The sequence below is a fragment of the Mustela putorius genome, unplaced genomic scaffold (genome assembly GCF_011764305.1).
Source record: "Mustela putorius furo isolate JIRA1106 unplaced genomic scaffold, ASM1176430v1.1 tig00003834_pilon_pilon_pilon, whole genome shotgun sequence".
NCBI lineage: Eukaryota > Metazoa > Chordata > Mammalia > Carnivora > Mustelidae > Mustela > Mustela putorius.
The window spans coordinates 96,004,161-96,029,130 of NW_025421987.1; the positions used below are offsets into that span (position 1 = coordinate 96,004,161).

The following is a 24,970-nucleotide window of genomic DNA, read 5'->3' on the forward strand; positions in this document are numbered from 1 at the left end:
GGCACGAAGCAAGGGCGCACGCCCAGCTCGCTCGCGGTTCCTCTCGGCCCCGGATGTGACTGTTTGGCTGAGGCGCCCGGCGCCCAGTCCTACATGGGATTGGGCGCTCACGGGTGAGGTCATCGCGAGGCGCCGAGGAGGGAAGCGGGAAGCGCAGGTATGAGGCTAGCGCTGCGGTTTTGTGGCTGTCCTCCGGTGCCTTTTCCTCTTTTTGATCTAGTGGTCTCGCGTCCGCCTTCCTGGGCCCCTTTCCCTGTGAGGTTTCCCTGTGTCAGATCCCTGCCTCAGGCTCCAACCTAACGCATGAAACTTCCCTCGCTTTGCTAGCCAGTTCCTAGCTTTCCACCTTCGGCTTGAATTGGATCTTCTTTCTTTACTTTTAGCAGCTGAGGTCGTCTTCTCCTGGTCAGACCCTTTTGTTCTTTATTGGTAGTGTACTTAATCAGAACATCTACTTAATCCGAATATCGTATATTTAGCAAGTAAGGTCGTCATTTGAATCTTCCCCTACCCCCGCCCAAATGTTTGGATAGCCTCAAAGTGCCGTGTAATTGCTGATGAAGTGCTCCATTCTTTTGGACAAAATGCAGCCTTTCCCAGTCTTTCCTACTAACCCGATTAGTAGGCGGATCAAGGCAGCGTGTTTTTATATAATTAGGCATTCCAAAAGGGAGAATGATGTGGAGGCTGTAATTACAGATGACATCTTGGAAGTGAAAGAATTTATGCATTTGGTCATACTGCATTTTCCTAAGTGACCAGAAGTTTCCTGACAGGTTTTAAAGAATATTTAGTGAGGGAAAATACTAGCCATCATGTGAACAAGGCACTGTGGTAGAGTCCTTTACTCGGGTTTTATATAACTCTCAAAACAACTCAGAGGTTATTACTATAATAGGGCTCACAGATTCCTTCAGTAGTGAACTCCACTGTCTTGCCTTTATGTAGTAAGAAATCTTTTTAAGTAGTTCCCCTGCCGTGTATAATACATTTCTAGTTCACCATTAAAAACAAAAGAACAGCAACTGCCTTCTCTACTCTATGGTAAATGGTGTTTGATTATTATTTGCTAGTCTCTTCATCCCGGATGTTTGTTTTGTTTTGTTTTTTCTCCCAGCTTAGTATCCCAGATTCTTTCCTTACTAGTGCTGATGCCATAAGCCTTGAATCATTTTGGTCGCTATCCAGCTTCTCCACATCAAGGCCAACTGTGGAAAACCCTACACATGTGAAGAAAAGTTGGCTTACATTTACTATAGTGATAGTGATATTATTTGAATGGTACTGTAATCTCAGGCTAGGAAGTTTTATTCATTATTCATTTTCAACTTTGAACTGTAAGACATCCAAGGAAGGAGGTCCAAGTTTTGTCTGAGAAGGAACTTAGATTTCTTTTAAAGTTTTTTCTTTCTTTTTTTTTTTTAAATAAATTTAAAGATTTTATTTATTTATTTGACAGGCAGAAATCACATATAGGTAGAGAGGCAGGCAGGGAAAGGGGTGGGGAAGCAGGCTCCCTGCTGAGCAGAGAGCCGGATGTGGGGCTCAATCCCAGGACCCTTGAACCGAAGGCAGAGGTTTAACCCACTGAGCCACCCAGGCGCCCCTAAAAAAAATTTTTTTTTCTAAATAAGCTCCATACTCAGTGTGGATCCCCATGAAGGTTTGAACTCACCACCTGGAGATGAAGACCTGAGCTGAGATCAAGAGTCAGATGCCTAACCGACTGAGCCACTCAGGTGCCCTGGAAAAGATTTTCTTTATGACTAAGTTCTTTTTTTTCTACAAATCGGCCTCCTGACCTTGCCCCTCCCCAATTTTTAGTACCCTCTGGCCCTCTGACTGACTGTTCAGAACTTCCATCTTTGTCCTCTACCCTTTCTAAAACTGCTCTCAAGATACCTCACCTAAGATACCCCACCTTTCCCTGCCCTCTCTATGATCTCATAGGTGTTGAAGGAATCTATTATCTAATTAGAGTCATTCACAGGAGGACATGATTACTTGCTGTGCTTTAGACATTACCCTTAGACGTTACCTATGAGAAGAGAAACTTGTTGACCTGATACCTGAATATGGAAATAGTGGCACTACCTACTTCTGGTAGGCTTTCCAGTCCCAGTAAGAGAAAAACAAGAAACAGTGGCTTGACAAATCATTTCTGAAAGATTGTTTTCCTTTAACTCAGATTTAATTATATATTTTTCCCCACTGCCTTCTACCACAGCAGTCTATTGTTAATACTTTTTGACGGTGGTTTTTGGGTGTGTTTTAAGTAATAAGAATAATTTTGTAGACTAAGGAAACGTGATTTGGGGGGCTCTGGTTGACTCAGTGATTAATAGTCTGCTTAAGCTAATAGGTCTCTATTTTTATTTTTCTAATAGTGATCAGTAAATATTATCCATATGATGTAGAGATTAGAAGTTTAATTTGTTTAAGAGGTTAAGGTAGAGCTGACCTTGTTCTTATGAGATTAATAGGTAGATATTACTGCTTCCATTATGGAAGAATTTACGGGAACAGTTTTCTTATCTATAATAATTCCTTTAAGTACAAAATCCATTTATTGCCTAATTCCTCACACTTGGGGTGAGCTTAACCAAATGGGTCTTTAAAATTGAGTTAATCATTTCCTTTAAAAAAATTATATTTAGAAGTAATATACTTTGTCTGATAGTCAGCATTTATTTAGGTCCCCTGTGGGTAGAAAATGTGATGGAGAAATAGAAGTACTAGAAGCCCTATTTCATTCTTGTCATAGATAAAACCTAAAATCCCAGCAGGGATCCAAAACCTCTATACACATAAAATCCTAAAGCTGTAGAGGACAGACTTCCGGACTTTAAAGTTGTTTCACTGTAGAAAAACTAAAACTAATGTAGGAAATACGTGATCAGATCTCTAAAGAAAAGAGTTAAACAAAATTATTTGTTTTTGTTTTTTAATATTTTATTTATTCATTTGACAGAGCAAGACACAGTGAGAGAGGGAGCACAAGCAGGGGGAGTGGAAGAGAGAGAAGCAGGCTTCCCGCTGAGCAGGGAGCCTGATGCGGGGCTCTGTCCCAGGACACTGGGATCATGACTTGAGCCAAAGGCAGCCTCTTAACCAACTGAGCCACCCAGGTGCCCCTAAACAAAATTATTTGTAATTGAAGTGGCATTTTCAATGGTTACTACAAATTTCATATTTTAAGGTAGTATATTGTCTCTATTATCTGACAAATCAGTAGTCACCACAGATGACAGTCCCTAAGTCTAAATATTAATACCTTTCATTTTAAATTGTGCTAAGTGTTCTTTTTTCTTGGCTTATCTTGAGCATTTGGCACAAGTTTTTTATGGTAGAAAATTATTTAACTATTTTTTGGTAGAAAATTATTTAACTTCTGTTCCATTACTTGTCAGCAAAAATCAAACCACCAGAGTTCCCTGTCTTTACCTCTCTCTGAGTCATTTCCTCTCCAAACCTCTCCTTTAAAACTTACTTGCTTTGGTCTCTAATTAGTTTCCTCTGTATTCTAATTCAGTGCTTCTGCTGAAATAAAGTATCTTTTTGTCTTTCCCATTTTGTCCTCTTTATGAAAATTGCTATATATGATTTTGTGACCATGTTTCTGTTACTCCCCCCACCCCTCTGTTACTTTGATTACTGAAAGGTTTTTTTTAGCAGTCTAGTTATTTTGTGTATGTGTGAGTGCCGAAAAATGGGAGGAAGTAAGCTTTGTGTCAGGAATAGAAACTTTAGGCAGATTGCCAGTACTTTGAATTATTTTTCAAAACAATATTAGGAAATTTATCTGTACAATTGGATTGAATTCAGGTGTCATATCTGAAAATATGAAAGCAGCTGTGGCAGTTTCTCAGTAGAGAAATTCTCCCTTGGCTTGTGAAATTAAACATTAAATTTGTTCAGGTAGATTTGTTTGCTTCTTTTTGTCTGAACATTTAGAGTTACATAAATTGCCTTTATTTCCTTTTTTGATTTACCCAACATGCAGTTGAGGCAGGGTACTCTTATGTGGCAATTTCATTGTATAAATCCGGGATGCCTAGTGTATCAGGATTCTAAATTTTGCACATAAGCACTACTGTTAAGTGTAAGCGGGTGATAAGAAAATTAAAAATACGTGAGTATGGGGTACCTGGCTGGCTTATTCAGTAGAGCATGTGACTCTTGATCTCAGGGTTATGAATGTGAGCCCCATGTTGGGTGTAGAGATAAATAAATAAATAAACTTTAATAAAAAATAGTAAAAATACGTGAGTACATTTAAAAGCCATAATGAGGGGCGCCTGGGTGGCTCAGTGGGTTAAGCCGCTGCCTTCGGCTCAGGTCATGATCTCAGGGTCCTGGGATCGAGTCCCGCATCGGGCTCTCTGCTCAGCAGGGAGCCTGCTTCCTCCTCTCTCTCTCTCTCTGCCTGCCTCTCTGCCTACTTGTGATCTCTGTCAAATAAATAAATAAAATCTTTAAAAAATAAAAAAAAAATAAAAGCCATAATGAAGGGTCCCTTGGTGGCTCAGTCCTTTAAGAGTCTGCCTTCCATCCAGGTCAGCAAGCCAGGGAGCAGGGTATCAAGCTCTTTGCTCAACAGGGAGCCTGCTTCTTCCTCCCTCTCTGCTTTCCCCTCCCCCTGCTTGTATCAGCACACCACTCACTAAATCTTTAAAAATAAAATTTTAAAAAGCAGTAATGAATTATTTGTGACTTTTGTTTATTTTCTGTACTTTCAGAGAATACTAAAGTTGAAAACTATTGTCAAGGGGTTCCTGGGTGGCTTAGTGGGTTAAAGCTTCTGCCTTCAGCTCAGGTTATGATCCCAGGGTCTTGGGATCTAGCCCCACATCGGGTTCTCTGGTTGTCAGGGAGCCTGCTTCCTCCTCTCTCTCCGCCTGCCTCTCTGCCTACCTGTGATCTCTGTCTGTCAAATAAATAAATAAAATCTTAACCAAAAAAGTAACTATTGTCAGTGGAATTGTTAGAAGACAGTCTTCGTTATTCAAAAATTAGGGAGCCAGGGACGCCTGGGAGGCTCAGTTGGTTAAGCAACTGCCTTTGGCTTGGGTCATCATCCCAGGGTCCTGGGATCAAGCCCCACATCAGGCTCCCTGCTTCTCCCTCTGCCACTCCCCTGCTGTGCTCTCCTGCTCTCTCTCGCTGTCAAATAAATAAAATCTTTAATAAAATAAAAATTTGGGATCCCTTTATATCGGGTCAAATCTTAAAGGCCAGGTGACTTTGATCAAATTATTTAACACTTCTGAAACTCAAGTTTTATTATCTTTAAAATGGAATAATATTAAACAGAAGGGTTGTCTTGAGAATAAAGTTAAATAACGTACTGAATTAGTCTCTAGTGGTAAAACCCAAGGGTCTTTTTTTAACCATTTCCCTGGATGATTATTGGTGTAGTATTCTCAAATTTTAGCATACCTCAGCATCACCTGGAGGGCTTGTTAAAACACATGGCTGGGCCCCAACCCCAGTATTTCTGGTTCAGTTGGTCTAGGGTGGTGTTGGGTAATTTCTAAGTTCCTAGGTGATGCTCACAGTCTGGAGGTTATACTTTGAGCACCATTGGTGTAGATCCAAGATGCCACTTTGACCAGCCTAATAAAATTGGGAAAAGTGAGGGGCATCTGACTGGCTCAGTTGATGGAGCTTGCCACTCTTGATTTCGGGTTGTGGGTTCAAGCCCCACGTTGGTTGTAGAGATTACTTTAAAAAAAAGTGATAATGGTAATATTTGTTGAGCACTCATGTACAAAACACTATTATATGTGCTTTACATATTTTATTTACTTTTCTATGATCCTATAAAATGGTGCTATTATTATTACCACCCCAATTTTATAAAGAAGGAAAATGAATCACAGAGAAGTTCAGTAACTTGCCCAAAGTCACCCAGCTAATAATATATAGTAGATCTATTCAAACCCAGAGAATCTATTCTCTAAAACATTCAGATAAAAGATATAACCTAATGATTGAGCAGCTCTCTCTCTTTTTAAAAAAAATATTTATTTATTTATTTATTTGGCAGACAGAGATCATTAATTAGGCATAGAGGCAGGCAGAGAGAGGGGGAAGCAAGCTCCCTGCTGAGCAGAGAGCCTGATACAGGGCTCAATCCCAAAACCCTGAGATAATGACCTGAGACGAAGTCAGAGGCTTAACCCACTGAGCCACCCAGGCGCCCCAAGCAGATCTCTTTTAAAAAAGTATTTTCTTAGTTTAAGTATATAATGTTTGTTTGTTTGTTTTAAGATTTATTTATTTCAGGAGGGGTAGAGAATGAATTGGGGTGTAGAGGGCAGAGGGAAAGGGAGAAGCAGGCCCCGCTAGGCAGGGAACCCAACATGGGGCTCAATCCCAGGACCCCAGGATCATGACCAGAGTGGAAGGCATACACTTAACCGACTGAGCTACCCAGGTCCCCCTATAATGTTTATTCTTGTGTGGGCCCCACATCAAATACTGGGAGACCAGGTTTGCCTGGGACCCTGATTACAAAGAAAGCCTGTTTATGCATGTGCCAGCCAGGGGCCCCATGATCCTGTGTCTTAGCTAGGCTTTTGTAGACTTGATCTTCAAATGTCTTTTTTTTTTAAATTCAGTTTTTTTTAGATGTCTTTTAAAAAATATTTAAATGAAATACTGCATATTGCATTTGTCTGCTACCATCAGGATCTTAAATAAGAGATTGTAGTTTTTCCCCCTCCTCTCAGGGTCTCCTGGGCCATAATGGCTGTCAAATGGACTGGTGGACATTCTTCTCCTATTCTCTGCCTGAATGCAAGTCAAGAAGGGCTAGTGGCTTCTGGAGCAGAGGGTGGTGATCTCATGGCTTGGGGTGAAGATGGGACTCCTTTAGGACATACACGCTTCCAAGGAGCTGATGATGTTACCAGTGTCTTATTCTCTCCCTCCTGCCCCACCAAGCTCTATGCCTCACATGGAGAAACCATTAGCTTACTGGATGTCCGGTCCCTCAAAGGTTCCATGGACCATTTTCATGTGAATGAAGAAGAAATCAATTGCCTCTCATTGAATGACACTGAAAACCTGCTGGCTTCTGCTGATGACTCTGGGTCAATTAAAATCCTAGACTTGGAAAATAAGAAAGTTAGCAGATCACTGAAGAGACATTCCAATATCTGTTCCTCTGTAGCTTTTCGGCCTCAAAGGCCTCAGAGCCTGGTATCATGTGGACTGGATATGCAGGTAATGCTTTGCAGAGAGTACTTGGATAATTTCTAAATTAGGAATGATCAAATTACTGATCAGGCTAAGTAAATCCTTGCTTTTTCTGTTCTCTACTGACATGTCTTTTCTATGTATGAATCATTAGCCTTACTTCTACTGCATTTTTAATGCTAACTTGACAAAGCCTAGTATGTTTCATTCACAAAGTAATCATTTATCCTTTAGCTTTCCTTTCTCTATACCTGAGAGTCATAAACTCTGGGAATTCAAATATTTGATTCTAAATATCTTTTTAAAGAAAAGAGCATGCTAAAGGCAGACTTTATCACCCACTCTATAGAAACTTTTTTTAAAAATAAGGATTTTTTTGTTTTTACTTTAAAATTCTGTGGTACATCTATTGAAGTATTGTGTATTGGTGACCAAGATCAGAGCATTGCATTCATTGAGTTTTGAAAGGAATATCACAAGTTAGACCAAATTCAGAAGAAAGCCATCAGGAGAGAAGACGTATCTAGAAACTCCATTTTGTGGAGGAAATGGAAGTGTTTAATTCTTGGTTTTCATGAGTGGGAAAAGTAGAATGTGCTAGTCTAAATAGAAGTCCTATAGAAGCAGATTTCGGGTTTGTTAAGATTTTATTTATTTGAGAGAGAGAGGGAGCCAAGCAGGGAGGAGAGGGAGAAGCAGATCCCTGCCAAGCTTGATTCAGGACCCTGGGTTCATGACCCAAGCCAAAAGCAGACATTTAACCAACTGAACCACCCAGGTGCCCCCAGATTTTGTTTTAATAAAAGAAAGCTCCCCCTCTGCCCCTGATAGCTTGAATTTTCTCAAAGCAGATGTACTTCTTAAAAGTAAATCTTGTGTCACTGGAGTGAGAATAATCATGACTTCTCTTTGGTGAGCACTTAGTACTTGCCAGCTTTACATATATTAGTCTTCACTCTAACCACACCCTGGTAGTTACTATTTCTTTTTTAGAAATGAGACTGAGGTTTAAAATAAGTGTCCACATAGCTGCCTGAATTGAGATTCCAATCTTCATTCTCTCTGGCTCCAAAGCCTGTATGTTTTTTCTGTGATATCAGTGGTATCAAGCAGGATATCATGTGTAATGTAGTAGAAAAAGTTCTTGGTTTGGGAACAGGTGAGTTCTAGAAAAAAAACCAGTGTGTGCCTGTGTGCCCTGCACTGTTATAGGCATTTAATCTACATCCTTAACTGTGTCCAGTTATCTTTCAAGACTCTGTGATTCCATTAATAGCATCAAAGATTTGTCTATCTTTGTGGCCAACAACATTTACTGTTCCCTTCTCTACCCTCTGCACCCACTCAAAAGTCAGAAGAAAATGAGGCTGCTTGTTGTTATTTTTATAATGACTGCCATTACCCTCCCCCAAGCTACTGGTATTTAGTAGGCAGAATCATGGAGTGTCTTAAAGTGCTGGGACAGTCCCTAAACAGTAAAAAGTAACTAAAATGTGATCCCAGGACCCTGGGATCATGACCTGAGCCAAAGGTAGAGGCTTTAACCCACTGAGCCATCCAGGAGCCTCTCATTCTTTCATTCTTCAGCTTAATACCAGTTGTCAGTCACTGGTTCATTAACTTACTAGGCATAGCAGTAAACAATTCAGTGTGCAAAAATAACCTATATACTTTTCACATTACATAAGAAATGGGCGTCCAGAATTTATATTTTGCCTCCAGTTCTAGGAGAGAAGTTATAGTGGCAGGCAGCTGCTAGAGGACAGTATAGGATATAAGTATTTTGTGAGAAGCAGATTTAGATGATTTGACTCCCAAGACTTACTAAAATGCCACTGTAGATTAATTTCTGCATTGGGTCGTGCTATACCAACAGTGGTAAGACAGCTCAACTATGCTTTTAAGAAATTACTTTCCTTATCTGAAGTTGAAACTGTAATATATTCCACAGTTTACTTCTTAAAACCTGGCTATCTAGTATTATTCTAAACTTTAAGAATAGCCAGCATGGAAGGGTCCAAGAATGTAGATACAGGGGCACCTGTGTGGCTCAGTGGGTTAAAGCCTCTACTTTTGGCTCAGGCCATGATCCCAGGGTCCTGGGATCGAGCCCCCCATCAGGCTCCCTGCTCAGTAGGGAGCCTGCTTCCCCCTCTCTCTCTGCCTGCCTCTCTGCCTACTTGTGATCTGTCAAATAAACAAATAAAATCTTTTTAAAAAAGAATATACATACAGTAGTGGAAGGGAATTCTTATCAGGTTAATTTTGGGATTGCTTTCTCTCTGAACAAATATTTTATCTCAAGGCAGGAATTGAATTATTGCCACACATAGTAGATGCGTTCATTGTAACTATCTTTGTTATTATAGAAATTATAAAAATTATATCTTTCAATCTAGATAGGTTTAAATAATTAGGCAAGCACACTTAGAGGGGCAGGGACCTTAAAGTGGTTAATTAAGACATTTGAGGGGTACGTGGGTGGGTCAATCAGTTAGGCGGCTGCCTTTGGCTCAGGTCGTGATTCTAGGGTCCTGGGATTGAGCCCTGAGTCTGGCTCCCTGCTCCTGGCGGGGGGAGCCTGCTTCTCCCTCTCGCACTCCCCTGCTTTTATTCCCTCTCTCGCTGTCTTTCTCCCTGTCAAATAAATAAAATCTTTTTTAAAAAAAAATTTGAGACTGCTTAATATTTATTAAGTAGCTATAAAATATAAAATGGTTAAATATAAGAATAACATTAGGGGCGCCTGGGTGGCTCAGTGGGTTAAGCCTCTGCCTTCGGCTCAGGTCATGATCTCAGGACTCTCTGCTCGTCTGGGAGCCTGCTTCCTCCGCTCTCTCTGCCTGCCTCTCTGCCTACTTGTGATCTCTGTCAAATAAATTTTAAAAATCTTAAAAAATAATAAAAATTTTAAAAAATAACATTAAATAAATACATGGGTAGCCACCACTCAAATAGTTTTCTCTTGTAAAGACCTTTGGAAATTTAAGACCATCCTATATTTCTGTCGCATAAACATTGATTTTTTTTGCCCTTTCCACATCTGAAAATAAATGATTCAAAGGTTAGTGTTCTTTCTGGAGTTTGAAAGATCACTAGTACCAGCACTTAAGGATCAGGCTGATAAAAGAGGCTTTTTTTTCCTTGAAGATAATTCTTCCGTGTGGAAAGAAATGTTTTTGTAGGAGGAGCAATTCATGAGTGGAGTCTTACTGATGTGATTGCTTTCACTTCTGAACGTTTGCCAGTTGTTCACTTTCTCCTCCTCTGACATTTTGTAGGATCATAAACCCCAAGCTTTTGAATTTGTTTCTTTCAGTATCTCTTGCTTTCCTTCTTAGGGTGACACCGCTGGAACCAGTGGTTGAGAAATTGTGAAACACCTTAGAATATTCAGCAGTTAGGAAGAGTAAAGTGGGGGTATAGAGAATGTCCAGGCAGGAACAGTCTGGAATCTTCAGTATTTGGAAATGATTTTTGAATTGGTAGAATCTGAGATGACTATTACTACAATTAGATGATTTCAGTAAATACAAAAAAGTGTGTAAGCTGCTGAAAACACTCTGGGTATAGTTCTTGTTTAGATGTCTTACGAGGACAGAAAATATAATCCAAGCATCAATGCAGGACTGTGCAAGAAAGACTTGGGGATACCTGCCAAGACATTGAAGCTAGCAGATTTTGAAATGTCTGTCTTCCTTGTGTTTAGACATTTTTATAGAGATTGTTTCACATTACATTTTTTTTTAAAGATTTTATTTATTTGACAGAGAGAGATCACAAGTAGGCAGATTGAGAGAGAGGAGGAAGCAGGCTCCCTGCTGAGGAGAGAGCCCAATGCGGGACCTGATCCCAGGATCCCGAGATTATGACCTGAGCCGAAAGCAGAGGCCCAACTCACTGAGCCACCCAGGCACCCTGTTTCACATTACATTTTTAAAGATTTTATTTCTTTATTTGACAGAGAGACACAGCAAGAGAAGGGAACATAAGCAGGGGGGAGTGGAAGAGAGAAGCAGGTTCCCCACCAAGCAGGGAGCCCAATGCAGGGCTCAATCCCAGGACCCTGGGATCATGACCTGAGCCAGAGGCAGATGCTTAATGACTGAGCCACCCAGGCACCCCTCCACCTTACATTTTAGTACTTGTTCATCTTTGTTATAGTTTCTGATATTTCTTTATTTTACTTTATTTTGATTTTTTTAGTATTCTGTCTTCAGTCAAATAGCAACTGCTGGCTACTTAGTTAATGTTATAAATCTAATCCAGAAGGGTTCAGTGCTTCCTTGATAGAAACAATATAAGTGTTACTAGATGTCACTTCTTTTGGAAGGCTAAATTGAGGGAAGTTACTGTCAAAAGAAAACCAAATTGTTAGTATCATCAGCAGTAGTAATCTTTAAAAAAAAAAAATATTTATTTGTCAGAAAGAGAGAACACAAGTAGGGGGAGCTGCAGAGGCAGAGGGAGAAGCAGATGCCCCGCTTAGCAGGGAGCCTGACTTGGGACTTAATCCCAGGACACAGGGATCATGACCTGAGCCGAAGGCAGTTTAACTGACAGAGCCACCCAGGCATCCCAGCAGTAGTAATTTTGTCAGTTCAGATCTATGCTTTTGACTGAACATGGTCATGCTTATTCTAGTGTCCATTTAAATTGTGACTCATAATTATGAGCTAATACTAGTTGGTAAAATATGGGGCGCCTGGGTGGCTCAGTTATTAAGCATCTGACTCTTGGTTTCGGCTCAAGTCATGACCTCAGGGTCTAAGGATGGAGCCCATCGTTGGGCTCTGTACTCGGTGTGGAGTCTGCTCGAGATTCTCTCTCTTTTTTTCTCTTTCTCCCCTTTTCCCCTCTGCCCACTTGCACATGCACTTTTTCTTTCAAATAAATAAATAAAATATTTTTAAGAGATATTAGATGGTAAAATAAGGCTGTCTATTCTCTGAAATATGATGAATATTCTCCTTTTCAGATTAGTTGCTGTGGGAATAAAATGCATCACTAGATTATAGAGTAAAATCAATTCACAAAGCTTTTTATTTCGTTTTATACAGGTTTTAGTTAGCCTTTCATTTAAATCAATTTAGTAGATCCAAAATCATAGTGTGAAACAACAAAAAACCTGCATGTATCAGGATGTCAAATTAACCAACAGACAAGTATGGAACTTCTGCTTTTCCGGGCATTGTGCTAGATATTAGCAAAGAAGAATTAAATCTCAGGGTTCCTGGCTGGCTTAGCAGTGGAGTATGTGATTCTTGATCTTGGGGTAATGAGTTCCTGCCCCATACTGGGCATGAAGTCTACTTAAAATTTTTAAAAAAGAAGAATTAAATCTCAGGAAACTGACGAGCTAGTAGTATATGTTGGTAAATAGCATAGAAATTAAATATGGGAGAGAAGTAAGCTATGGAATAGTTAGAAAAGACGTCCTAGAGGGATAGGGACTTGAGGTAAGCCCCTAAAATGGGTAATTTAAGTAATGTGAAAGGAAAGAGAAAGCGTTCCAGATTTCATTTATTTAACTGGACAGGCTTTTTGACTTGCAACTGGCATAGGCTAAAATTAATAAATCTCATTATTTATTAATGATTTCAGGGTGCCTGGATGGCTCAGTCAGTTAAGCATCTGCCTTCAGCTTAAGTCATGATCCCACGGCCCGGGATCAAGCCCCACATCATTTTCCTTGCTCAGAGGGGAGTCTTCTCCCTCTCCCTCTGCCGATCCCCCTGTTTGTGCTTTCTCTCTCTGTCAAATAAATAAAGTATTTTTAAAAATTAAATACATTTCATACTCTTCCATTTTACTTGCAGAGATAAGGGTACAATGACTTGAATTGGCAATTGCTTAAGAATGTGGATTGCACTTTATTTTTTTTTTTTTAAAGATTTTATTTATTTATTTGACAGACAGAGATCACAAGTAGGCAGAGAGGCAGGCAGAGAGAGAGAGAGAGAGGGAAGCAGGCTTCCTGCGGAGCAGAGAGCCCGATGCGGGGCTCGATCCCAGGACCCTGAGATCATGACCCGAGCCGAAGGCAGCAGCCCAAACCACTGAGCCACCCAGGCGCCCCTGGATTGCACTTTAATGGGGTTGTTAATCACAAGTTATTTAGGATCTTGTTTTCTAAATTCTACCTCACTGCCGACTGGCATCCTGGTTTTGGCACCAGGGTAGCATTCCCCTGGCATATTATAGTGCTGTGTGAATTTTTAAAAATTTAATATTGCTGGGCCTGTGTTGTAGTAATTATTATGAGACTACTTTGGTGACTTTATTAGAAGTGGAATAAGCATGGTAATTGAGCAAAATGGCTAAATCTCTGTTTGCATAACTCCCTCTTATTTAAAGGTAATGCTATGGAACCTTCAGAAATCACGGCCACTCTGGATTACAAATTTGCAGGAAGATGAAACAGAAGAGATGGAAAGCCCACAATCGCCTGGTCAGCTTTTAAACCCTGCTTTAGCCCACTCCGTGTCTGTGGCATCCTGTGGTAATATTTTTAGCTGTGGTGCAGAAGATGGTAAGGTTCGAATCTTTAGGGTGATGGGAGTTAAGTGTGAACAAGAATTTGGATTTAAGGGCCATTCTTTGGGAGTATCCCAGGTCTGCTTTCTGCCAGAATCCTATTTGCTGCTTACAGGAGGGAATGATGGTAAGATAATGTTGTGGGATGTAAGCAGTGAAGTTGAAAAAAAACAGAAGAGTCCTACGAAACCTACTCACAGGAAGAAAACTAAGAGAGCATCTTATACGAAGCAGGGTGGAAACACTCATGCTTCAGCAGATGAAGAAGAGCATGGCAAAATTTTACCAAAGCTAAGTATTGAACACGGAGAAAAAGTGAACTGGCTCTTAAGTACAAGAATAAAGGGATACCAAAATATATTAGTAGCTGATCAAACTAGTTGTATATCTGTATATCCCTTAAAGGAATTTTAAATCCAATAAAATCATTTGAAAAACTGCATCAACTTTTTATAGTTTAAAAAAAATCCTGATGGTTCATTTTTGTCATTCTTAATGTTTGTCATATGTGGAATAGTACTATTCCATCGTATAAATTATAAGGCATCGGAATGAAAGATAATTGGGTAATACTTTATATAGTAAGTGACATATTAAAATTTGAGGGAGGAGAATATTCACTGTGTAATGGCCATATTATACCAGCCATTTTACATGTTTCATTTCTTCTTCCAAATCCATGATGTGGGTGATTTCTCTCATTTTATTGCCATAGTAATTGAGACTTAAAGATATTAAGTAACAAAGAACCAGGAAAACTGCAGGCATGATTACTTACCTAGAAAGGATCTTGGTTGTCTTGTCAAGCCTCCTGCCTCAGGGAAGCCCACATGTGATCTATTCCAAGTGTAGTCACCACGTTAGTTATAACTGGTTATTTCAGATCCTAGGATGTCATGAGGAGCCTTACCAAGGTGGAAGAGGAAACCTGTTCTTGCTTGTTCCGTGTAAAGCCCAGAAGGCTTTGCTGACAATTACTTGGTGTTGTTTCTAAGAAAAGGACTTCAGAGTCAAATCAGTTTAGGATATTTTGCAGTAATCCAAGCTGTGATGCTGACAGAACCAAGAATAGGCTGAAGTTACGAACAAGAAATTCTTTTTTTTTTTTTTAAGATTTTATTTATTTATTTAACAGAGAGACAGAGATCACAAGTACGAAGAGAGGCAGGCAGAGAAAGAAGGGGAAGCAGGCTCCCCGCTGAGCAGAGAGCCCCATGGGGGGCTGGATCCCAGGACCCTGGGATCATGACCTGAGCCGAAGGCAGAGGCTTTAACCCACACAGCCACCCAGGTGCTCCATGAACAAGAAATTCTAAGAAGATAAAAAGTAGGGTGCCTGTGTGGCTCAGTTGGTTGGACGACTGCCTTTGGCTCAGGTCATGATCCTGGAGTCCTGGGATAGAGTCCCACATCCGGCTCCCTGCTTGGTGGGGAGTCTGTCTCTCCCTCTGACCCTCTCCCCTTTCATGCTCTCTGTCTCACTCTCTCAAGTAAATAGATATAGAAAAGGAAAATCATTCTAAAAAAAATTTTTTTTAAAAAGATAAAAAGTAGAGAAGAGATAAAAGAGGTAAAGAATATGGGGCGCTTGGGTGGCTCAGTTCGCTGAGCATCTGGCTCTTGGTTTCAGCTCAGGTCGTGATCTCGGTTTGTGGGACATAGCCTGGCTAAGCCCAGAGTGTGCTTGGAATTCTCCCTCTCCCACTATCCCTCTCCTTGCATGCATACTCGTGCTCTCTCTTTCTCCTGTTCTCGCAAATAAAGAAATAAAATCTTAAAAAAAAAAAAAAAGAAATGAAGGTAGTAGTATATCAGGCCTGGGTGGCTATCTTCTCTATGCGTTCTTTCTGCTTCTACTTACCTTGCCTGCTCTTTTTTCTTTTCTTTTTTTTGAAGAGCTTCAGGGCAATTAGGGGGTGGGAGTGGGGCAAGGGAGATTCTTTTTTTCTCTTTCCTTTTTAAGATTTTTTAATTTATTTATTTGACAGAGATCACAAGTAGGCAGAGAGGCAGGCAGAGAGCGAGGGGGAAGCAGGCTCCCTGCTGAGCAGAGAGCCCAATGTGGGGCTCAATCCCAGGACCCTGGGATCATAACCTGAACCAAAGGCAGAGGCTTAACCCAATGAACCACCCAGGCACCCCGGCAAGGGAGATTTTTTTTTTTTTTTTTAAGATTTTATTTATTTATTTGACAGACCCAGATCACAAGCAGGCAGAGAGAGAGGGGAAGGGAAGTAGGCTCCCTGCTGAGCAGAGAGCCCAATGTGGGGCTCAATCCCAGAACCCTGGGATCATGACCTGAGCTGAAGGCAGAGGCTTTAACCTACTGTGCCACCCTTGCGCCCCCAGGTAAGGGAGATTCTTAAGCAGGCTCCATGCCCACTGTTGAACCCAGCATGGGGCTGGATCTGAGATCCTGAGATCATGACCAGAGCCGAAATCAAGTCCGATCCAACGGAGACACCTAGGTGTCCTTATACTAACTACTCTTACATTCCATGTTTAAAAGAGAATCTGGTTATCATTATCCTTGTTTGCAAAGAATTTTCTGATAAGTGTGATTTTAGTCTGAACACTTTGCAGTGACAGAAACCAAATTCAAATTGGCTTAAGGGAACAAAAAGGAGTTTTTTGCTCACATAACTGAGAAATCCAAGGATAATCCAGCATGCACTGCTGGGGTAGCTAAACTGGTAAGATGTGAGTCTACAGGTACCCCACCTACAGAAAGTCTTTCCTAGAGTTGAAAAAGATACGGTGATTTGGAGCCTTGAAACAACAGTACATGAAACAAATGTATTCCTGGAGACTTTTTTTTTTTTTTTTAACTTACAACTAAGAGTCCTGACCAATTAAGTGGGCAATCAATAAATATTGTTGAGTGATCTCACTTGGAATTTAAAGAAAGGACAATACCATCTTGGCTCTAAAAAAAAAAAAAATTCACTGTCAGGGGCAGCGGGCACAGTTAGTGGAGCTTGCAACTCTTCATCTGGGGGTTGTGAGTTTGATCTGCACATTGGGAACAGAGATTACTTTTTTTTTTTTTAATTTCATTCATTTATTTGACAGATCACAAGTAGGCAGAGAGGCAGGCAGACAGAGAGGAGGAAGCAGGCTCCCTGCTGAGTAGAGAGCCCGATAATGGGGGGCTAGATCCCAGGACCTGAGATTATGACCTGAGCCGAAGCCAGAGGCTTAACCAACTGAGCCACCCAGGTGCCCCCAGGGATTACTTTAAAAAAAAAAAACAAATCACTGTCAAATCACCTTGGCCTGAGTGTTGACAGAAACAAGGTTCTAATTCTAACACTGGGCAAGGCTCTTTCCAATTTGGGCTTTAGTTTCCGTGAAAGTGAACAGCTTGAGTTAGAAATCCTCTAAGGTTCTTTTATGTCCCTGTTAGATGGAATGAAAATACCATCATTATAATATTATGCTTATCCAATGATTCTAATATTAAAATATCAGGACGAACTAATGCTCATGGCTAATCTCTGGAGGTTTTAGAGGGATCCTTTGAAAAATTACCCAAGTACAGCATCTTTTTGGCTATTGAGTCTGAATAAATTAATGGGAACAAGGTAAGAAGTACTTAAACCAGGGTTGAAACATCAACCCTAAACTTCTTTTGGTTGCTGATAACATACCCACTCAGACTGCCTAAGCAAAAGAGAAGTTTTCTATTAGGGCATAGGGAGCAGAATTCTCTAGTTTACTAGAGCAGAAATGCCCCTTCACTTGAGTCTTTAATGGCATAAACATTCAGAACAGCTGGGCCATCTGGGTGGCTCAGTTGGTTAAGCAGCTGCCTTCAGCTCAGGTCATGATCCCAGGGTCCTGAGATCAAGCCCTGATAATCAGGATCCTACCCAGCAGGGAGTCTGCGTATCCCTCTCCCTCTTCCCCTCACCCCCGTTCATGCTTTCTCTCAGTCACTCTGCTTTTTCTCTCTCAAATAAAATCTTTAAAAAAAAAAAAATGAAAAGGCAAGCTATGGACTGGGAAAAAATTATTTATAGAACATAAACCTACTAAAGGATTTACATACAGATGATATAAGGAACTTTAACAACTCAAGAAAACAATCAATTAAAAAAATAAGGAAAATATTTGAACAGACACCTTTCCAAAGTGGATTACAAATGGATAATAAGGGCACCTGGGTGGCTCAGTTGGTTAAGTGACTGCCTTCGGCTCAGGTCATGATCCCGGAGTCCCGGGATAGAGTCCGCATCGGGCTCCCAGCTCCATGGGGAGTCTGCTTCTCCCTCTGACCTCCTCCCCTCTCATGCTCTTTATCTCTCTCTCTCAAATAAATAAATAAAATTTTTAAAAGAATAATTAAAAAAAAACAAATGGAGAATAAATGCATGAAAAGGTATCAGTGAATAACCAAATTAATACCACAATGTTATGTCTAGACACATCTGTTAAAAGGGCAAAAATTTAAAGACAGACAATGTTGGTGAAGATGCAAACCAATTGGAACTCTTCCTACATTGTTGTTAAGAATGAAAAATGGAACAGCCACTTAGGAAAAAAGTTTGGCAGTTTTTACAAAGTCAAACATATATTTACTATATGACCCAGCAGTTCCATTCCTAGATATTTACCCAAGAGAAATAAAAACTTGTGTCCACACAAAGATCTCTACCGAAAGGTTTATGCTACTTGCCTTATAATAATAGCCAGTTGAAAACAAACCAAATAGCCATCAGTGGGTGACCCTTGGAACAAATTGTGGTTTGTGCATGCAGCAGAACACTGCAGAGCAGTAAGAGCAACAAACTGATACTTGCAACGACATGGATGAATTTCAAAAACATGATGCATGATGGGAGCTGGACACAAAATGCTGCATGAAGGACAAAGGAGAAAATAGAGGTTACCAGAAGTCAGAGGTAGGGGACAGGATTGATTGCAAAAAAGTGCAAGAGAACTTTTGGTGGTAATAAGGGTAATGTCCTATGCTCTTTATCTTGATTGTGGTGGTGGTCATAGGACTGTAAATATTTGTCAAAACTCAGCAAATCATATTTTTATAATTACTGAATTTTATTGTATGTAAATTACATTCAAAATGGATTTTTTAAAGAAAGGTTGCATGCTATACAAGTGTATTTTCAAGACAAGTGTCTTAGGGCTCTCTTCAAGCCTATTACCACCCAATGCCCTAGTTTATATAAAGTGCAAGCAGTCTCACACCATGACTGTGTGTCTTGCTTTATCATTACTACTTTTTCACTTAAAATTGGGACTTTTTGCCCTTTAGTTTCCACAATTTATGTTAATGTTTTTTCCATTCTTTTTTCCTAATTTTTAAGTTGTGACCTTAGAAATATCAATACAAACAAGAGTTTAAACTGGGCATGTGTTCAACAGAAACACTTTATTCAGCAGACACCAGTCCTCCAGAGCCAGTAGAGTCACTAAACACAAGTGTCAATAACCACCCCTCTCCAATGTTCCATTATCGGTTCTCCATTAACAGCAGTAGCAGAAATTAACAGGAAGAATTTATCATGTCATAGAGTATCTTTGGCTGAAAAAACTAATAAAATTTAAAAATGTTTTAGGGGCGCCTGACTGGCTCAGTTGGAACAGCATGTGACTCTTGATCTTGGGGCTGTGAGTTCGAGCCCTATGTGGGGTGTAGAGATTACAAAAGAGAGGAAAGGAAGGAAGGAAGGATGGAGAAAGAAATGGAGGGAGGAAGGAAAGAAAAAGGAAGGAAGAGAGAAAAAGGAAAGGAAGGAAGAAAAAAGGAAGAAAGAAGAAAAAATGTTTTAAAATAAATGGCAGGTGTAGTTTGCTTTTTTTTTTACAGAATTCTGTAAATCTAAAATTTATAAAGTGAGAATGCATGAACCAAGTGATGCACGTAATTCAATTAGAGAAATGTCTTATAACTGAGTCATTGCTCTGCCCAAGGTAGTATCAATTTGCCAAATGCAAAGAACCTCCTCTAAAGCAATTAGTGCCAAATCCATGTGAGAGGTAATTTAGTTTCAGCAAAACAGCATCAGCCATCACAATAAATTAATGTTGGCAATTTAATTTTATTAGTTGTAATTTGGTTTGTATTTAATATGTATGTTTCTTTTCATTTTATAGTCACATAAGAGTTAAAAGAAGTTGATACTAATGATGCATTTGGACATATTTAAGCAACATTATACTAAAAATAATTTCAACATAATTACTAATCAATCCTAGGAGCCTAATTTTTTTATATTTTAAAAAACATACAGTACTCAAGCTTGAATGCATGGACTTGTAGATAAGAGTCTTGAAAATCTTCCGGAGTGGCCTTTAGCATCTCCATCCATGTGAGACTAGGATGAATTGATGTTGCTGGGGAATGTGGGGAAATTGCAAGCGTGGTACCAGTAGTTTGCTGTGGAAGAGGATATTTTGGAGAAGCATAGATTGTTCAGAATAAATTCCAAAATAGCCAGATGGGAAAACTAGTCACATTATTAGTAGGAGGTATTAGAGTCAAGAATGAAGCCCTACGTTTTTGGTTTCAGTGACTGGGTGGATCCTAGAGCCCTAAATCCATGTAGGGAGCACAAGAGGCTGGGCAGGTTTGACTACTTAGACCTCCCTTATCTGCCCGGACTGGTCCTTGCCATTCTGGTGTCATTACCATCAGCTCTCCAAAATGGCACAGAGCTGTTACTAGTCAGGAGTCTGGCTGCACTGGAGAGGCAGGGTGATTTGGAGGATTACTGGACTCCTTAAACCAGAGGGGAGACTAGTAGACATTTCTTTCTCTTTGCTTCCCTTAAATCGCTTACACTTAGCCTTGTTCCTTTCTTAATAATACACTCTAATTTTCTAATCCGTGTTATTCACGAAGCATTACGTTTTTTGATTCTTAGAATTTTTAACATTTTCCTTTCCTGCATTGCTCTGTAGAGATTTAGCGCCCCCTAGAGACATAATCCATAACTTCTTTTGTTTTCACAGATTTTGATAGCCTCGGATTAGTCAAATAACTTGATTAGCCCGGACCTGGACTTTTTTCTATTTTTTTCTAAGTGATTTGGACAATTATACATCTTCTTCTCAACTTTCTTTCTTCTTTCTTGTTAATAAGGAATTCTTCATGCTCTAAATAACCATTTATTTTTTAAATACCAAAATTTTAATTAATTTTTGTCTAAGTAGACCTCTCTAAAATTAAGTAGACCTCCATTTGGAGATGGGGGAGGGAAAAAAATTAAATGAAATCAATTTTTTGAGTTTTTGAAAGTTTAAATAACTATTTTCCAAAAATATTTTCCAGGGTTAAGAATCCTTGTTTGTATTTTGGAAATGTCATTCAGCCCTACTATCCTACCATGTATTTTCATTGTCTATGACATTCCCATCATTGGATATGGCTATTTCTTCAAAGGATGACTTTTCCTTCAAAGCTCTTGTCCTTTGAGACCAGGATGTCTTCATAAACTTAGCTGCAAATCAGATCCACCAATGAAGATTTAAAAATATCTAGAGGGGCGCCTGGGTGGCTCGGTCCTTAAGCATCTGCCTTCGGCTTTGGTCATGATCCCAGGATCCTGGGATGGAGCCCCACATCGGGTTCCCTGCTCTGCTGGAAAGCCTGCGTCTCCCTCTCCCCCTACCCCTGCTTGTTATGTTCCCTCTCTCGCTCTCTCTCTATCAAATAATTTTTTTTAAAAAACTTAAAAAATTAAAAATTAAAAAATTTTAAAAAAATTTTTAAAGAAATATATATATTAAAAAAAGAAAATATCTAGATGCCTGAGTCCTGTTCCTCAAAAACCCAGTTCAGTACCAATTAGAGGTTCAATATGTTGCAGATCAACTCACCCTTCAAAAATACTAAATGGTGTAGGGGCACCTAGCCGGCTCAGTAGGTAGAACATGAGACTCTCTATCTCAGGGTTGTGAATTCAAGCCCCAAATTGGATGTAGAGATTACATAAAAGTAAAATCATTTTAAAATACTAAATAATTAGAATGAAATACATTTTTCAATTGATTTGCACACCTGTCAGAATGGCTAAAATAAAAAACAATGACAACACCAACTGCTGGTAAGAATGTGGGAGAAATTAGATCTCTCATTTGTCGCTGGTGGGAATGTAAAATGGTACAGCTACCCTGGAAAACAGTTTGGCATTTTCCTACCAAAAAATGTGCCCAAACCATGTAACCCAGCAATTGCTCTCCTGAGCGTTTAAACATATGTTCTCATAAAAACCTGTACGTGAAAGTTTATAGCAGCTTTATTCATGGATAGCCCCAAACTGGAATTAGCCTAGATTCCTTAAAGAGGTAAATGGTTAAACAATCTGATATATCCATACTGTGGAATACTACTCAGAATAAAAAGGAACAAACAAACAAAAAACTAACAACAACAACAACAAATTTTAAAAAGAAGGAACAAACTATTGATACATACAGCAAACTGGATTTCATGTATTTTCAAATTACTGTCATGAATTTGTTATAATATCCTCTTTTATTAGCCTTGTCATAAGGGGTTTTTTTTCTTTTTTTCTTTTTTCTGTTTTTTAAATAGGCTCCATGCCCAGCATGAAACCTGCAGGGCTTGAATTCATGACCCTGAGATCAAGACCTGAGCTGAGATCAAGAGTCAGCATGTGCTCAACCAACCGAGCCACGCAGGTGTCCCTTGTCAGGAGTTTTTTAAATTTTAATAGCCTTTTCAAAGAAGCAATATTTGCCTTTGATAATACTATTATTTGTTTTCTGCTTAATTGCTGCTCCAATTATTATTATTTCCTTCATTCTGCTATCTTCAGGTTTAATTTGTCCATTTTCTAACACTTTGAGATGGACACTTAGCTCATTGATTTTTTAGCTCCCCCTCCCTTTGGCATATATGCATTTAAGGCCATACAATTTCTTCTAAGTATGGCTTTACCTACATCCTTCCAATTTTATGTGCCACACTTTCATTAGTGCTCTAATATAACATTCTAGCTTTTTCAATATAACATTTTAATTTTTCATTGTGATTTATTCTTTGATACATGAATTATTTAGACATGTGACAAATATTGACACATTTCTCTCTGATACTGGAAACAAGAGATGAGAAGGATATCTCCACCATTATTTGTATTTGACATTCTACTGGAGGTCCTAGGTAGTACAATATGGCAAGGAAAAAAAAAGCCATAAAAAAAGAAGTAAAACAGTTATTTACAGACATGATTATGTATTCAGAAAATCAAAAGAATCTAGAGATGAATTGCAAAAATTAAAAATGGATTTATTAAGGTTGCTGAATAAAAAGATAAATATATAAAAAATGGTAGTATTCCTATATAACAGCAACAATAAAGGAAAAATTAAAAATACCACTTATAATAGCAACAGGAAACATCAAATACTAATAAAATGAAAAACAAAATAACTCTACAGATAAAAAGTGTAAAACATGCTTGAGACAAATTAAAATCTAAAAGAGGGTTTTATCATATTCATGAATTAGAAGATAAAGTATTATAAAGATGTCAGTGTAATTCTAATCAATCCCAGCTAGTACTGTTATAAAAATTAGGCAGCATGTTGTAAATTTTATATGAAAATGCAAATGGTCTAGGGACATCTTGATGGCTCAGTTGATCAAGCAGCCAGCTCTTGATTTTGACTCAGGTCATGATTACCAGGACTCCTGTCCTGGTATCAAACTCCCTGTCAGGTTCCCCGCTGAGTGTGGAGCCTGCTTGAGGATTCTCTCTCCCTCTCAATTAATTTATAAATAAATAAATAAATCTTTTTAAAAATGCAGATGGGGGCACCTGGGTGGCTCAGTCAGTTAAGTGGCTGCTTTTGGCTTGGGTCATGATCCCGGGGTCTTGGGATCGAGTCCCACATCAGGCTCCCTGCTCCTCAAAGAGCCCGCTTCTCCCTCTCCTCTGCCTGCTGATCTGCCTACTTGTGCTCTCTCTGTCTCTGAAATGAATAAATAAAATCTTTTTTTAAAAATGCACATGGCCTAGAATAGCACAGTTAAACTTGAAGAACAGAGATGGAGGACTCACACTATATGATACACTTATTATAAAGCTACAGTAACTACGAATGTGGTATGGGCACAAGAATAGATACATAGACCAATGAGGAAGAATAAAGAATAGAAATAGATATTTATAAACATGCAAACTCAATTAGTGACAAACGTGCACTGTAGAGCAGTGAGAAAAGGACAGTCTTTGCAATAAATGGGATTTGTTCGATTGTATATCCATATGGAGAAGAAGTTAATATTGATTCTTTACACTAATCCAAAAATTATTTCTAGGTGTGCTTCAGATCTAAATGTGATAGGTAAAGTAATAAACCTTCTAAATTAAAAAAAAGAAGAAAAATGGTTTCATGACCTTGAAGTATTAAAGATTTCAAATAGAAGACATCAAAATGAAAGCATGGATAAATTGGATAACTTTAAATTAATTTAATGAAGACAAAATCTACATTAAAATTAAGAACCTCTGTTCATCAAAATACACTGTTAAGAGGATAAAAAAGGCAAACCAGAGTGGAAATAAGATATGTGCATTTTATAACTGACAAAGGACTGGAATCCAGAATGAAAAAATAACTGACTAACTGATCAATTAATAAAAGAAAAAATCAGACAATCCAACAGAAAATTGGGCAAAAGATATGAATAGGCCAATAGATATACAGAAGGGCAACAAACATAAGAAAAGTTGATCAACTGCATTGGACACTGGAAAGTATAAGCTAAAACACACCCACCAGAATGCCTAACTTTGAAAAAGTTGACAGTACCAGATGCTGAAGCATGGAGTCACTGGGTTTCCATACATGAGCATGAAAATTGGTGCAACTATTTCGTAAAACTAACTGGCAGTACATGTAAACCTGACAATGTACATAACCCATCCAGCAATTCCATTTCTAGATCTATACTCGACAGGAATTCATGTACCAAAAGACAGGTACAAGAATGTTTATAGCAGTATTACTTAGAATAGCTCCAAAATGGAAACTACTCAAATGTCCAACAATAGAATGTATAAGTAAATTGTGATATATTCTGTTATGGAATACCAAACGGAAATAAAAAGTGAGCTAAATATTTCACTCAACAAGCATAAGGAGTGCCTGGCTGACTTAGCAGAACATGTGACTTTTGGTCTAGGGGTTGTGAGTTCGAGCCCCACATTGGGGGTATAGAATACTTAAAAATAAA

General features: G+C 39.1%; 1 protein-coding gene across 8 annotated transcripts in view; it reads left to right on the forward strand.

Annotated features, from left to right (window-relative positions):
- Positions 1-38: 38 nt before the first annotated feature.
- WDR53 (WD repeat domain 53) overlaps positions 39-24,970 on the forward strand; it is a 35,963-nt gene continuing 11,031 nt past the window's right edge. For 2 of the 8 annotated variants that reach the window (XR_006609211.1, XM_045088754.1), the window contains exons 1-3: positions 47-157; positions 6,735-7,230; positions 13,561-13,735. Coding sequence is in view for 7 of the 8 variants with exons in the window: in XM_045088754.1 (XP_044944689.1) it covers positions 6,751-7,230; positions 13,561-13,735 (655 nt within the window). In the remaining variant the exon portion in view is untranslated. Of the gene's footprint in view, positions 158-1,634; positions 1,740-6,715; positions 7,231-13,560; positions 14,181-24,970 lie in introns of those variants that run through there. The other 6 variants (XM_045088753.1, XM_045088751.1, XM_045088750.1 and 3 more) reach the window with 6 other exon arrangements.